Source organism: Equus caballus, chromosome 20 (genome assembly GCF_041296265.1).
Source record: "Equus caballus isolate H_3958 breed thoroughbred chromosome 20, TB-T2T, whole genome shotgun sequence".
NCBI classification, from domain to species: Eukaryota; Metazoa; Chordata; class Mammalia; order Perissodactyla; family Equidae; genus Equus; species Equus caballus.
In genome coordinates, this window is record NC_091703.1 from 56,753,847 (window position 1) to 56,768,729 (window position 14,883).

The following is a 14,883-nucleotide window of genomic DNA, read 5'->3' on the forward strand; positions in this document are numbered from 1 at the left end:
AAAAGTAAGGGATAGAAAAAGATACTCCACACAAATGGTAACCAAAAGAGAGCAAAGGTGGAAATACCTGTATCAGACAAAATAGACTTTAAGTAAAAAACTGCCAAAAGAAAGAAAGGACATTATATAATAACAGAAGAGTCAATTCACCAGCAAGACATAATAATTACAAATATATATGCACCCAACATCATAGCACTCGAAATATGAAGCAAACATTGACAGAGTTGAAGGAAGAAATAGATAGCAAACAATAATAGTAAAGGACTTTAATACTCCACTTTCAATAATGGATAGAACATCCAGAGAGAAGATCAAAAAGGAAACAGAGGACTTGAGCAACACTATAGATCAAATGGATCTAACAGACATATACAGAATATTTCACCACACAGCAGCAGAATACACATTCTTCTTAATCACAAACAAAGCATTCTCCAGTAGAGAGCACATGTTAGGTCAAAAGACAAGTCTTATCAAATTTAAGAAGACTGAAATCATACCAACTATATTTTCCAACCACAATGGAATGAAAATAGAAATTAATGGCAGGAGGAAAACTGGAAAATTCACAAATATGTTAAAATTAAATAACATGCTCTTGAACAACCATTGAGCCAAAGAAGAAATCAAAAGGGAGATTAGAAAATATCTTGAGACCAACAAAAACTAAAACAGAATATATCAAACTTATGGGATATAGCAAAAGCAGTACTAAGAAGACAATTTATAACAATAAAAATCTACGTTAAAAAAGAATAAAGATCTCAAATAAACAACCTAACTTTACATGTCAAGGAACCAGAAAAAGAAAAACAAACTAAGGCCAAAATTTGCAAAAGGAAGGAAATAATTAAAATTAAAGCACAAATAAGTGAAATACATAATAGTACAACACTCAACAAAATTGAGTTGGTTTTTAGAAAATATCAATAAAACTAACAAACTTTTAACTAGATTAACCAAGAAAAAGAGAGAGAAGATTCAAATAAATAAAATTAGAAATAAAAACAAAGACATTACAACAGATACCACAGAAGAACAAAGGATCATAAGAGACTGCAACAACTATACGCCAATGAATTTGATAACCTAGAAGAAATCCTAGAATATACAACCTACCAAGACAGAATCATGAAGAAATAGAAAATCTGAACAGACCTATAACTAGTAAGGATACTGAATTAGTAATCAAAAACCTCCTGACAAGGAAAAGCCCAAGACCAGATGTCTTCACTGGTGAATTCTACCAAACATTTAAATAAGAGTTAATACCAGTCCTTCTCAAACGCTTTCAGAAAGCTGAAGAGGAGGGAATACTTCCAAACTCTTTTTATGAGGTAAGCATTGTCCTGATACCAAAGCCAGAAAAAGACACTACAGGCCAATATTCCTAATGAACATACATGCAAAAATCCTCCACAAAATACCACCAAATTAAACTCAACAGCATATCAAAAGGATTAAAAAGGATCATACCCCATGACCAAGTGGGATTTATCCTTGTGATGAAAAGATGGTTCAACCTATAAAATCAATCAATGTGATACACCACATTAACAGAATGAAGGGTACAAGTCACATGATTGTCTCAACTGATGCAGAGAAAGCACTCGACAAAATTTAACAGTCTTTCATGATAAAACACTCAAAAAAACTAAGTACAGAAGAAATTTACCTCAACATAATAAAGAGTATATATGATAAGCCCATAGCTAGCATCATACTCAACAGTGAAAAACTGAAAGATCTTCCTCTAAGATCAGGAACAAGATAAAGATGCTCACCCTCACCACTTCTATTCAACATACTGGAAGTACTAGCCAGAGATTCAAAAATAAGAAAATACTAAGGAATAAACTTAACCAAGGAGGTGAAAAGACTTGAATGTTTAAAACTACAAAACACTGCTGAAAGAAATAAAAGAAATCACAAACAAACAAAGAGCTCATGTTCATGCTTTGGTAAACTTAATGTTGTAAAAACGTCCATATCACCCAAAGTGATCCACAGATTCAACGCAGTCTCTATCAAAATCCTAATGGCCAGTCACAGAAGACAAATACACGATTCTACCTTTGTGAAGCATCGAAGATAGTCAAACTCACAGAAACAGAAAGTAGAATGGTGTTTGCCAGGGTTGGGGGCAGGGGGAAATGGGGAGTTCCTGTTCAATGGGCATATAAGTTTCAGTCATGCAACATGAAAAAGTTCTAGATATCTACAGTGCAACATTATACTTGTTGTTAACAGTACTGTACTGTACACTTAAAATGTCTTGAGAGTAGATCGCATATTACGTGTTTTTGCCACAAAAAAGAATAGAATAAAATTTTTAAAACTTTAGACTCTCAGATAAAGAACGAAATCATTGCCCATCACAAAATGGCAGTCCTGAAATGAGGAATGTATTGCAGAATATACCTCCAGGAAAATGGTAGGTCTGTGAAGATGAAATAATTCGTGTGGGAACAAAGAGGTACTAATATTTTGTTCATTGTGGATGAACCACAGCAGAGTATAAAAAAATGAACGTAGTAAGAAAGGGTAATCCTGCTAAGCACATCAAAGTAGAAGTTAACTATTAGTAAAAAAAGAAAAAAGAAAAAAAAGAAAGACTGTCAAATAATTCAAATACAAATTACATGTCTTGAGGCTGCTGCAATATAGCAATGCATTAATTTAGTGCCTTAGTCATAATCTAATACGGTACAGAAAGTCAAGTGCAAAAAGCCCATGTATTCCATAAACAATTTCAAAAATGACATTTTAAAAGATGGCTATTGTACAGCATATATGTGAACTAAATAGTTATACAGACATTACTTATTCTTTGAGTGTGGATGAAGAAATATTTGGCAAGATTTCAAATTTGAATGTTTTTTCTTTACAGATTGTACATTTTAGCTGAAAGAATTTTTCACCCCTTTAAACACAGCTCCTCTTTCATATGTAATTTGAATTTTTTCAATAGAGAGGATGCATTCACCAAAATACACATCTACAGGAAAAGTTTCTGAAGCAGATATTTAACAAATGTATTCAATCAAATTTCTATTTTAGGATAAAAATGAATGGTAAGTGAAGTTTCACCATGAAAAGTGTATTTTAATAACAAAATATACCGAGCTTTAAAACCAAAGAATTCCAACTAGTCAGACAACTATTAAAAACCTAAGTCCCTGTTTAAGACGACAAAAGTCAACACAGCCTTCTGTTAGACACTCAAAAAACAATACTGTGATGACCGTCTGTACTTATTATTGCACCTTTTCAAAAATTTAATTAAAGAAAATGCTTAATTTTCTACGCTTTCTTAAATCATCTTAAAAAAAGTTTAAACTGTTTTTCTCTACCATGTCCCCCAAATATGAAGAAAATAGAGGAATAAATTTGTTTTCTAAGCCACAATCATTTAGAAATTTTTATATCAAATGTGAACCAACCTATTTTTGGAGTTTTTGTAAGTAAACTAGATAAGAGCCTTTCAATTTTACATGAATCTTTTTAAGGTATATGGAAATATTAAATGCCTATGGTCTTAAAAATAAAATATATGGGGGCCGGCCCAGTGGTGTAGTGGTTAAGTTCATGCGTTCAGCCTGGGGTTCACAGGTTGGGATCCTGGGCACGGACCGACACACCCTCATCAAGCCATGCTGTGGGCGGCAGCATCCCACATACAAAATAGAGGAAGACTGGCACAGATGTTAGATCAGCAACAATCTTCCTCAAGCAAAAAGAAGAGGATTGGCAATAGATGTTAGCTTAGGGCCATTCTTCCTCACCAAAAAAAAAAAAAAAAGATATGAAAAAATTATTCTTCCCCCAAAATAATCTGAATAGAAGCATACCTATATCCTAACAGGATTAATTTTTACCAAAAATCAGAAGTTTCCAATGCCATGGAGTTATCATAAACATGAACTTAGATTTTATAGAATGACATAAACATAATTAAGGGTTGGTAAGTACTATATTTTCAAATGTTCTCTCCCGGCTAGTGGGACTTAAAGTCTCTCTCAAGTGCAGTTGCTGACATGTTTCCAGGGCTTTAAAAATGTTAGTAATTTGACCTTTGTTTTCTGAAAAAATAATGAGAGATTCCCATTTAGAATTACGTACAAGAATAGTCACTTTTTATATTTATATTTATATTAGAAAAACTTAAAATGAACTAAATGTATAAAAATAGGGACATTATTAAATTATCTTAGGAGATTGTCTGCTATCATGCTAATAGAGTATGAAAATTATACATATAATAGAATAATAATATGAAAATAGAGTAGGAAATTATATATACAATATTATCTTTATTTAGGCACATGAATAAACTCTCAAACATACAGAAATAAAAAAAGAGACTGGAATGAAAAAAAATGGAAAAACTCGTTAACAGGAGTGGTATGGTTTACATATATTTTTATTCTTTATGTGACTATATTTTCTCTACCATCTCCACTATAGATACGTTGTAATTGAAAGGAAAAAACAACAAATATAATAAAATATTATAGTTTCCAATTGTAGATTTTATAAGAAAGTAATTATTTCTACAAACAAAATTTATCCAGAAAAAAATCTAACAAAAATTTGTGCTCATCTGAATTCAAACATAATAATTTGACATTAAATATAACTGTCCACAGCAGTGTAAATGCACAGGTTATACCAAAATGTAAGAAAGTGCAATTATGAATTGTTTCCAAATTATTGACTTACCTTCACAAAGTTTCTGCTTCATCACCTCCCTTATTTTGGATATTGCGATATAGTCTTCCACATAAAACACGTAAGTAGATGAAGGCTTGTTGGCAATAGCTCTGAGTTCTGCCTCTTCTGTTTCTGAACCAACTCCAATAGCAAATAATATTATTTTACTTTCTCTTGCTGCTTCTGCTGCATCCTTGACTTCATCTTGGGATTTACCATCCGTAAGTACTACCGCTATCTTAGTCAGAAATCTTGAGGACTTGGCAAAAAGGTAATCAAGTGCAAACTGGATGGCCTTTCCAGTCCTTGTGTTTCCTCCTAAGTAGTGTATGGATTCCATCGCGGCCATCAGATTCTCTCCCGAATCATGGCTTCCGAGGGGAATCTCCAGGACGGGGTAGTCACTATACTGGACCACTCCAACCTGAATAAACTTCGGTCCTATGTCAAAGTTTCTTGTGATGTTGACAAGCCACTTCTTCACTATTTCAAAGTTTTCTGGGCCAACACTGTAAGAGCCATCTAAGATGAAAACTAAATCTGTCGGAGCAGTACGACAACCTAAGTGAAAAGAAAGCCATCAGAGCACGTTTGTTGTGTCAAAAGCAAAAACTGGAAGGTGCTAAACGCATCATTTTTCATTGAGCAGATGGAGGGAATCCTTTCACAATGTGTATGTATATCAAATCACCACAATGTTCACTTAAACATCTTATAATTTTTATGTCAATTATACCTCGACAGAGCTGAAACTAAAAAAAAAGAAAGAAAAATAGTAACCAGTACATAGGAGCTTTGTGATTAAATAAGATATACTGCCTAGCTCGTGAAAATTCTTTATAAATGACGACTATTACTTTTGTTGATTTCCTTGAATTCTCTTGTCTTAAGGATTAATGACTCAGCTTTAAAGGTAGGGAATTTAAAAAATGCATGCTGTATATGAATATGATATCTAGATATCTCTCTGTAGGGGCAGGTATTACCATAAAGCAACATTTGATTCTAATTCCCCCCTGAATAAATGAAAACACAAAAAAAAAATAATAAATGCATGATTTTCAGGTATATACTAACATTATCAAGTCATCAATGAAATACATTTAGCTTAATACTAACCTGAAATATTTACAAAAATATAAATAAATCAATGAATAGGAAGAAAGAAATTCAAAACAAACTCTCTGCCAACTCCAGGACTCAACTAGCCAATAAAGATCCATATTCTTTGATATAGTTGATAAAAGTTAATACAAACCAAGATTACCAAAGCAGTCACTCTTGCACTATGCGCAAGACAAGTTTTTAAATGTCTGAGCTCTCATCTTCGGCCAATAATGTGCTCAGTGAACCTATGCTCAAGGGTATAAAGCTATTTCTTTCTCCGTACAGATGAAGATTCTTGTTTCAAGAAACCAGGAAACTTGTGCGATCAGCACATCGTAGAGTTCTATTGGAAAAAGACTATCTTTGGTACGAGTTATATCTGGACAAATTCTAAACACTTGTGGAAAGAAAGAAAAATCTTCAGGGGGTGATGGATATATGAGGTGATGGATAAAAATTAGACTCGGTAGTGAGCACAATGCAGTATATACAGAAACTGATAAATAATAATGTACACCTGTAATTTCACAATGTTATAAACCATTATGACCTCAATAAAAAAAATACAAATTAAAAAATACTTCTGTAGTCAAAAAAAATCTTCTTAACTCTTCCACCCTATTTCATTCTTTCAGTATATGGAATCCCTACTCTGTGCCTGATATCATGCTAAGTACTGGCTTCAAAGATACATAAGATATCTCAAAATGCTCACAGTCTAGTAAAACAGACAACTGTCTGGTTAGGGAAAGTACAAAGTATTATGAGAACATTTAGGAGGGGATAGCAACCTCACTGTGGAAAGGCAGAGGTTTTGTGGGAAAGCTGATGGGCAATCTGAGATGTGAAAGGAGAGCTCTAGCCAGGTAAAGAGGAGGACATTCTCATCAGAGGGGACAGCAAGTGCAAAGGTCCAGAGATGAGAGACACACAGCCTAAAACACACACTGGTTTATTTGGGTAATTCCAATAGTTTGAAATAGCCAACAGAGTGCACTGAAAGGAACAGCTGTATTTGCCTTCTCCTTCTCTAACTTCTCCACTCAGAGTAGCAAAAATACTACTGTTTATGATCCATATGATAAGGATCACATGTCCCCAGAGATGATGCATTGGAAGAAGGCAAGATGAATCAAGGTAATATGATAGCAAATTTTAAGACTTGTGTTTTTGCTCATTTTAATGGTCTCCCTTAAGTTGTGATCAGATGTCCAGTTTAAAGTTATAACAAGGAGGATTTATTTTCTGTATATGTTAAAAATAAGGTAGCATAATTGCAAAGGATAGTACTGGAATAGAAATTGTTTAGTGGCAATTAGTATTTTTGCATCTCCTTAGGAGTCAATCAATAAATCAATCTCTCTTCCTCTTCCTCACTCCCTCCTTTCCTCTCCATTCTTTTCCTCATCTTTGTCTACTTTCATATCTGGGATGATGACAAGGCTTACACGAAGACGTCTCAGTTTTATCATTATCTCAACTCACCCATCACAATAACCAGTAAAAATAAACAACATTATCAGGAACATGTATAACAGTCAATACGTTACCAAAAAAAATCTCCAAAAACATGCATTTGTCTCAAAAATGTAACTGTGATTATGATGCTATTCCTAAGGTGCTATAAGGCAGGTGGTGGTGAAGTGCAGAAGGGCATGAGGGACACTATTCCAACAACCTCGGCCATGGTGAGCTCGGCCAGATTTCAGGGCAGGGACAGCGGAAAGGGAATTCTGCCAGAGGCAAATTTTCTAACCCATGGGAACGCAGTTCTTCTGTTATTTTTGGAAGGTGGACTGGGATTACGGGTTATGCCTTTATGGGGTTTTTGTGGGAGAGACAAAAGGACAGGGAAGTTGTGTTTGCAACACTCCTCAATGTTGCTATTCCTAAATACTATGAGACTTACTATTGTCTAGACCCGCTAGTGTTTGTTTGCCGCTCGATTCACTGGTTATAAACTCTTACAAGGTTATTCTTGGCCCTTCCTACCCCTTTCCAGAGCCACAGAGCATATATTTCATAACTCAAGGTTAGACAAGAACATGGGTACAAAAGCAACTATTGCCATTTATAAACCCCACACCAAATACCATTCCAAGAGACCTCCTCCTTAGAGAGATGAGTCACCAGTGTCATAGAAAAGGAATGAACTGAAGGAAGATCAAAAGCATAGTTCAAATACTAGTTACAGCTCTAACCAGCTGTATGACACTAGGTTAGCCCCTTAAATTTTGTGAATCTTTTTTCGCCACTCAAAAAACAGAGAAAAGAGTATTTACCTTGTAAATTATTTGGGTGGATTAAACTATAAAAGGGTTATGCAAACATTAAATATTATGGTTTTAATAAATTTTAAGCCAAGTTGAGTCAAGTTGTCAAACCATCAGATTTAACTGTTATAGAAGCCTTAATTAATTTATAGTAGGGTGTTTAGTTAATGAGTTTTAAAATATGACTATAAGCAAACTTTTTTAAAAAGTATGATATCTGTAAATGATGGCCTGTTAGAACTACAGTTAATATCACCCCCTTCTCTACTGCAAGCTTTTATACAGGCAATCAGAATAATAGTTAAATTTACTGAGATGTCCCTGTGCTAGGCCATGTACATGCATTATCTCATTTACATGAATTGTCTCATTATCTCTATGAGATAACATCATAGGATGGTCCCGATAACCATCCTATATCCTGATAACTATCCTATGAGGTAGATACTTTCTTTATCTCCATATCATGAGGCTCATGAATGGCTGCACATGAACTTAATACCAGACTGTTTATTCCAAAGACTGATTAATAGAATAAACAATTACCAGAGAGTTTTCTCAAAATTACCTCTGATGGAAGCTTTTCCTCTCCGTTAATGTGTAACATAGCAATTCATTTATTTTAGGGAATTACAGCATCAAAGAAAATCAAATAAGATTCTTAAAACCACTGCTTGAGCTTCCCTAATTTGATTTCCACAATCAACTTGTTGATAACAAAAAGGGACAATGCTGATAGTTCTTACTTGATCTTACTTCCCCATCTTCAGCTAATACAGAATTCTGAAGAAGCAGGACCAAAACTATCCAAAGAAATGTAATATGGTGAGCCATGTTTCTGTTTTCAATCTACTATTTTGGTCTTAGGATTCCTAAAAAGAAAAAAGAAAAAAAGGAAAGTTAAATATATTAGAAAAATAAAGACAAATAGCCAGCCATTATAAGTTTAAATTTTCAAATTGTAATACCCAGTTGGAGTATACTTAATTTTTACTATCCTTAGAATTCACTTATGTGTCTAAAACAGCCACATTTTAAATATATTAACACAAGAGGACAATGAGTAGGAGCTGATAAAGACCATGATAAGTCTTTTAATTCATAATTATCTTGGAAAAGTATGAAATTTTCTAAAACTTCGGGCTTTGCCCAAAATAATTACTAGAATTCTTCCTTTTAGCATATCTTGTAGAGCCTTGTCAGATTATTTTCATTTTCTCAATGGTTGTCAACATTCTCCTTTTAAATAATGATTTGTATTTAAGAAACACTCAGAGGGTCTCTAGTAAAAATATTTATATGATAAAACTTAATGATAGGATTTAATTTTTTTAATGGGGTATAATTATAAACATTAAGATCTATTTTATTTGATTCATAACCACTCAGTTATATGACTTTAATGTCTTCTAATTTAGTCCAAGGACTTCACTGCTGGTTAGAATATGGAAAGTTACAAGCAACTATCACTCTCAACAATAAGAACATGACAGATAAACTATAAAACTTTAGTCTTTTTAAATCCAGCAGAAAAGAAAGGATTTAAAGGAAAAATGAAATAAATTCCAAGAGTTATTAATCCTTTATAAGATAGAAGAGATTCAGGGCTGCTTTCATCTCTAGCAGAGTAGGAATTTGCCACAACATGGAAGAAATCAGTTGAGGCTGGTGTGACAGATTTAGAATCCTGACAGGCCCCAGCTACAGAGCGAGTATGCCCCGACCCATGCACTTAACTGAGTGTATGGAGTAGATAAATAATACAGAGAAAGTTGAGAGCAGTATAGATATAGAACAGCCTAGAGAGATTTCCCCCCACCCAAGCCATTCAGGTACCCAGGAAATTCCTCAAATACAAAGCATTGGCTTGCTGAAGGCTCAGGGAGAAGAAACAGAATGGAGGGAAGTCGCTCCAAGGCACTCCAGTCCCTCACTACAGTGAAGAGAGATATCTCAAAAAGCAAAAAGCCAAAAGAAGGACAAGAGGGAAAAATAGACCTCAGAAATACAAAAAGCTGAAAACCATACTGACAAGCTACAAGAAATCTCCCAAAGTTCTCCCAAGATATGAGAAGTAAGAAAATGTAATTTCTGATCAGGAGAAAAACACTCAGTATAAGCAAAATCCAGAGATGATCTAAATATCAGAAATATCAAACAGAGTTTGTAAAATGGCCCTGAGAAATATGATAAAGGATCTAATGAATAAGATGGACAACAATGTGCAAAAGCATGGGAAATTCCAGAAGAGAGATGGAAACTAAAAAAGATACAAACTGAAACACTTGAATGAAAATATATCAAAAAAGAATTTATGCAATGGGATTACTTGCATCCATCAGAGGAAAACATCAGTAAACTTGAAGATAAGTCAATAGAAATTATCCAAAATGAAATCCAAAGAGGGGTGAGGGAGAATGATAAAAGGAAGAGAGCATCTGAAATCTATGAGACAATATCAAGTGAGATTGATTTTACACGCAAATAATTTATTCTTCAAATGGAAAGGAGAAAGTGAATGAAGAAATATTTGAAAATACAATGGCCAAGAATTTTCCAAATTGACAAAAGCTACCAAAATCAGATCAAAGAAGTTCCATATGCCCTAAGCAAGATACAAAGTCAGTCACACCTTGGTACATCATACTCCATCAGTTGAAAATCAAAATAAAAGAGAAAATTCTTAAAACTAGCCAGAGAAAAGAGACATAATAAGAATCTTAGATGAAAATTTCATAGTAATAAAATGGGCAATGGATCAAAAAGATATAAAAATCCTCAATGTGTAGACACCTAATAAAGCTTCAGAATACAGGGACAATAAAGGGGAAAAAAACTAAAAAGAGAAATAGATAAATTCAAATCACAATGTGAGATTTTAACATCCAGTTTTCAGTAATTATTTAATTAGAAAATAAACTAGTAATGATACAGAAGTTTTGAAAAACATTATCAACCAACTTCACATAGTTGACATTTATAGAACACTCTGCCTAACAACAGCATAATATACATTCTTTCGTTCTGCATATGAAAGAGTAACCAAAATAGACCATATGGTGGAGAAAAAACAAGCCTCAAATTCCAAAGAAATGAAATTACACAGATTATCTTCTTTGACCTAAATGGTATTAAATGTGAAAAAAAATCCCATAATAGTTGGAAATTAAGCAACCTACTTCTAAACAATACAGGAGTTAAAAAGAAAGAAATCCAAGGGGAACTTTAAAAATATTTCACACTGATCAATAATTTTTTTTAAAAAATCAAAGTTTTTTTTTTAAAGATTTGTTTTCCTTTTTCTCCTCAAAGCCCCCCAGTACATAGTTATATATTCTTCACTGTGGGTCCTTCTAGTTGTGGCATGTGGGACGCTGCCTCAGCGTGGTTTGATGAGCAGAGCCATGTCCGTGCCCAGGATTCAAACCAACAAAACACTGGGCCACCTGCAGTGGAGCGTGAGAACTTAACCACTCGGCCACGGGGCCAGCCCCTAAAAAGTCAAAATTTTATGATGCAGCTAAAGCACTGCTTAGAGAGAAAGTTTAGCTTCAAAAGCATGTATTAGAGAAAAAGAAAAAATCAATATCTAAGCTTTGACCTAAGAAGCTAGAGAAAGTACAACAAATTAAACCCAAAAAAGTAAAAGAAAGAAAGTAATAATCAGTGAAATAGAAACTTGAAAAACAATTAAAAGAATGAGTTAATTCTTAGAACAAATGAATATAAATCCTAGCAAGAATAATCAATAAGACAGAAAACATAAATTTCCTCTGTCAATATTGAAGTAGGGGATGCCACTACAGATCCTACTGACATCAAAAGGTGAAATGGACAAAGTCCTAGGATAAACTGCTTTTTGAAACTGGTCTAAATTGAAATTACCTATTAAAGATATTGAATTTTTAACCAAAAGTTTTCCCAAAAAGAAAAGTCTAGATACAGATAGTTTCACCAGTAATTTCTACCAAACATTTAAGGAAAAAAATAATACTAATCAAACTCTTTCATGAAATGAAATTAAGCGAAAATAGAGGAGGAATGAACTCTCCCCAACTTTTGGTATGAGGTCAACACAATCCTAATAGAAAACTAGACAAAGATACTACAAGATAAGAACACTATAGTTCATAACCCTTCATGAACAAGAATGTAAAAATCCATAATGAAATATTTCCAAGTCAAATCCAGCAGTATATAAAAAAGGTCATGATCAAGTGACATTTATCCCAGAGTTGCAAGATTGGTTTAACATTCAAAACTCAACTGTTATAATTTACTATACTAAGAAACATCACACGAACATCTCAATTTACGTAGCTAAGGCATTTAACAAAATTAAACACCCATTCATGATAAAAACTCTCAGTGAACTAAGAATAGAAGGGAACCTGATGAACGTCATCTACGAAAAATCTACGGCTACCATCATATTGAATGGTGAAAGACTGAATGCTTTCTCCCCAAAATCACTAAGAAGTTAAGGATATACTGTCACATCACTTCTGTTAAAAAATGTACAGGGAGTCCTAGCTAGCACTATATTCAAAATGAAAAATAAAAGACACAAAGGCCATAAAGAAAGAAATAAAACTGTACTCATTTACAGACAACATGATTATCTATGTAAAAAAATTTTTTTGAAATCTACCAAAATACCAGCAGAACCAGCAAGTGAATTTAGCAAGGTCATAAGACACAAGGTTAATAGTTATTTTTTAAAGTGTATCTATATACTAGCAACAAAATTGGGGGGAAATTGTAATATTATATTCAATAATATCAAAAACATCATAAACCTAGAAATAAAGCTAATGAAAAATGTCAAATACCTCTAGACTAAAACGTAAAATACATTGTTGAGAGAAATTAAAGAAAGCAAATAAAAAGAGAGATCTATATTCATGGATTGAAAGACTCAGTATCAGTTATATATCCATCCTCCTCAAATTGACCTATAGCTTCAACACAATCCCAGCCAAACCAGTTTTTAAAGAAACTGACAAACTTATTCTAAAATTTATATAAAATGCAAATGATTTTGAATTAGAACAATCTTAAAGGAAGAACACTCTTGAATAATGAACAATCTTCATTAAGAATAACTAATTTGAAGAATCTACACTATCTGATTTTGACTTACTAAAAAGCTACAATAATCAAGAAAATATGTTATTGGTGTAGGGATAAATGTATACAATGGAACACAATAGAGTTCAAAAATAGATCTACACTTACATGGTCAACTGATTTTCGATTAAAATGTGAAGGTAATTGAATAGGAAAGTCTTTTCAATAAGTAGTGCTGAATCAACTGGATAAACAGAATAAAATGAACCTTGACCCCATGTCATTCAATATACAAAAATTAGATGAAGCATAGATCTAAATGTTAAAGCTAAAACTATAAGGCTTCTAGAAAAAGACATAGGAGAGTATATTCTCGACCTAGAGATAAGGCAAATTTTTGTAGGATACAAAAACCACTAGCAATTTTAAAAATGGATACTTTAGGGTCGGGCCCAGTGACGCAGTGGTTGAGTTCATGGGCTCTTCTTCACGGCCTGGGGCATGTGGGTTTGGATACCAGGTGTGCACCCATGTACCACTCATCAAGCCATGCTGTGGCAGCGTCCCACATACAAAATAGAGGAAAACTGGCACAGATGCTAGCTCAGGGACAATCTTCCTCAAGCAAAAAGAGGAGGATTGGCAACAGATGTTAGCTCAGGGACAATGTTTCTCAAGCAAAAAGAGGAAGATTGGCAACAGATGTTAGCTCAGGGACAATCTTCCTCACAAAAAAACAAAAGGATACAAGGATACGTTAGACTTCACCAAAATTAAACATTCTCTTCCTCAAAAGACACATTAAGAATGCAAGCCAATATTCAGAATAAAATACTTATGAAAAATGACTCATATCCAGAACCTACATAATTTTTAAAAACTCTTACAAATCATAGCAAAAAGGAAAACAATCCAAGTCCTGAACAGACACATTACATAAGATACAGAAATGGCCAATAAGCATATTACATGGTACTCATCATTAGTCATTAGAGAAATGTATATTTGAACAAGATATCATTCATACCCTCTAAAATGGCTGAAATTAAAAGAATGACAATACCAAATATTTATAAGGCCACGTGGAAAAACTGGAACATATACATTGCTGCTGAGAATGAAAAATGATATAGCCACTTTAGAGAACTGTTAGGTTCAGTTCTTAAAAGATAAACTATGACCAGCAATTCTTCAGCTAGGTATGTTAACCCAGAGAAGTGAAAATGTGAGCCCACAAAAAGACTCGCACGATATTTATAGTAGTTTTATTCATAATAATCCCAAACTAAAAATAATTCAAACACTATTGACAGGAGAATGGATAAACAAGTTGCGTGGTATATTCACATAATGGAATCATGCATAGCAACAAAAAATAATGAACTACTGCTACACCCAACAACATGAATAAATTTTAAGTACGTTCTACTTAACGAAAGAAGCCAAACACAAAAGAATACACAAAGTATGATTCCCGTTACACGAAGTCCCAAAACACAAAAGTAATCTCTGGTGTTAGAAGTCAGGAAACATTTGCCTTTGATGGGAGGAGCCAACTGGAAAGGGGCGCAAACAATCTTGCTGATGATAAAAATATCCTACATTTGCAGTGATGATATTCAGGCATAAAAATTTGTCTAAGGCTGTTAAAAGGAAGGCTTAACAACTGCATGATTTGTTGTATACAAATTATACCTTAATGAAAAACAAAATCATT

General features: G+C 33.6%; 1 protein-coding gene across 1 annotated transcript in view; it reads right to left on the minus strand.

The window, feature by feature from the left end:
- COL21A1 (collagen type XXI alpha 1 chain) overlaps positions 1–14,883 on the minus strand; it is a 174,416-nt gene that overhangs the window by 109,524 nt on the left and 50,009 nt on the right. The window contains exons 2-3 of the mRNA XM_070244784.1: positions 8,843–8,968; positions 4,726–5,277 (exon numbers count right to left, since the gene is read on the minus strand). Coding sequence (XP_070100885.1) covers positions 4,726–5,277; positions 8,843–8,930 — 640 coding nt within the window. The 5' untranslated portion in view covers positions 8,931–8,968. The remainder of the gene's footprint in view (positions 1–4,725; positions 5,278–8,842; positions 8,969–14,883) is intronic.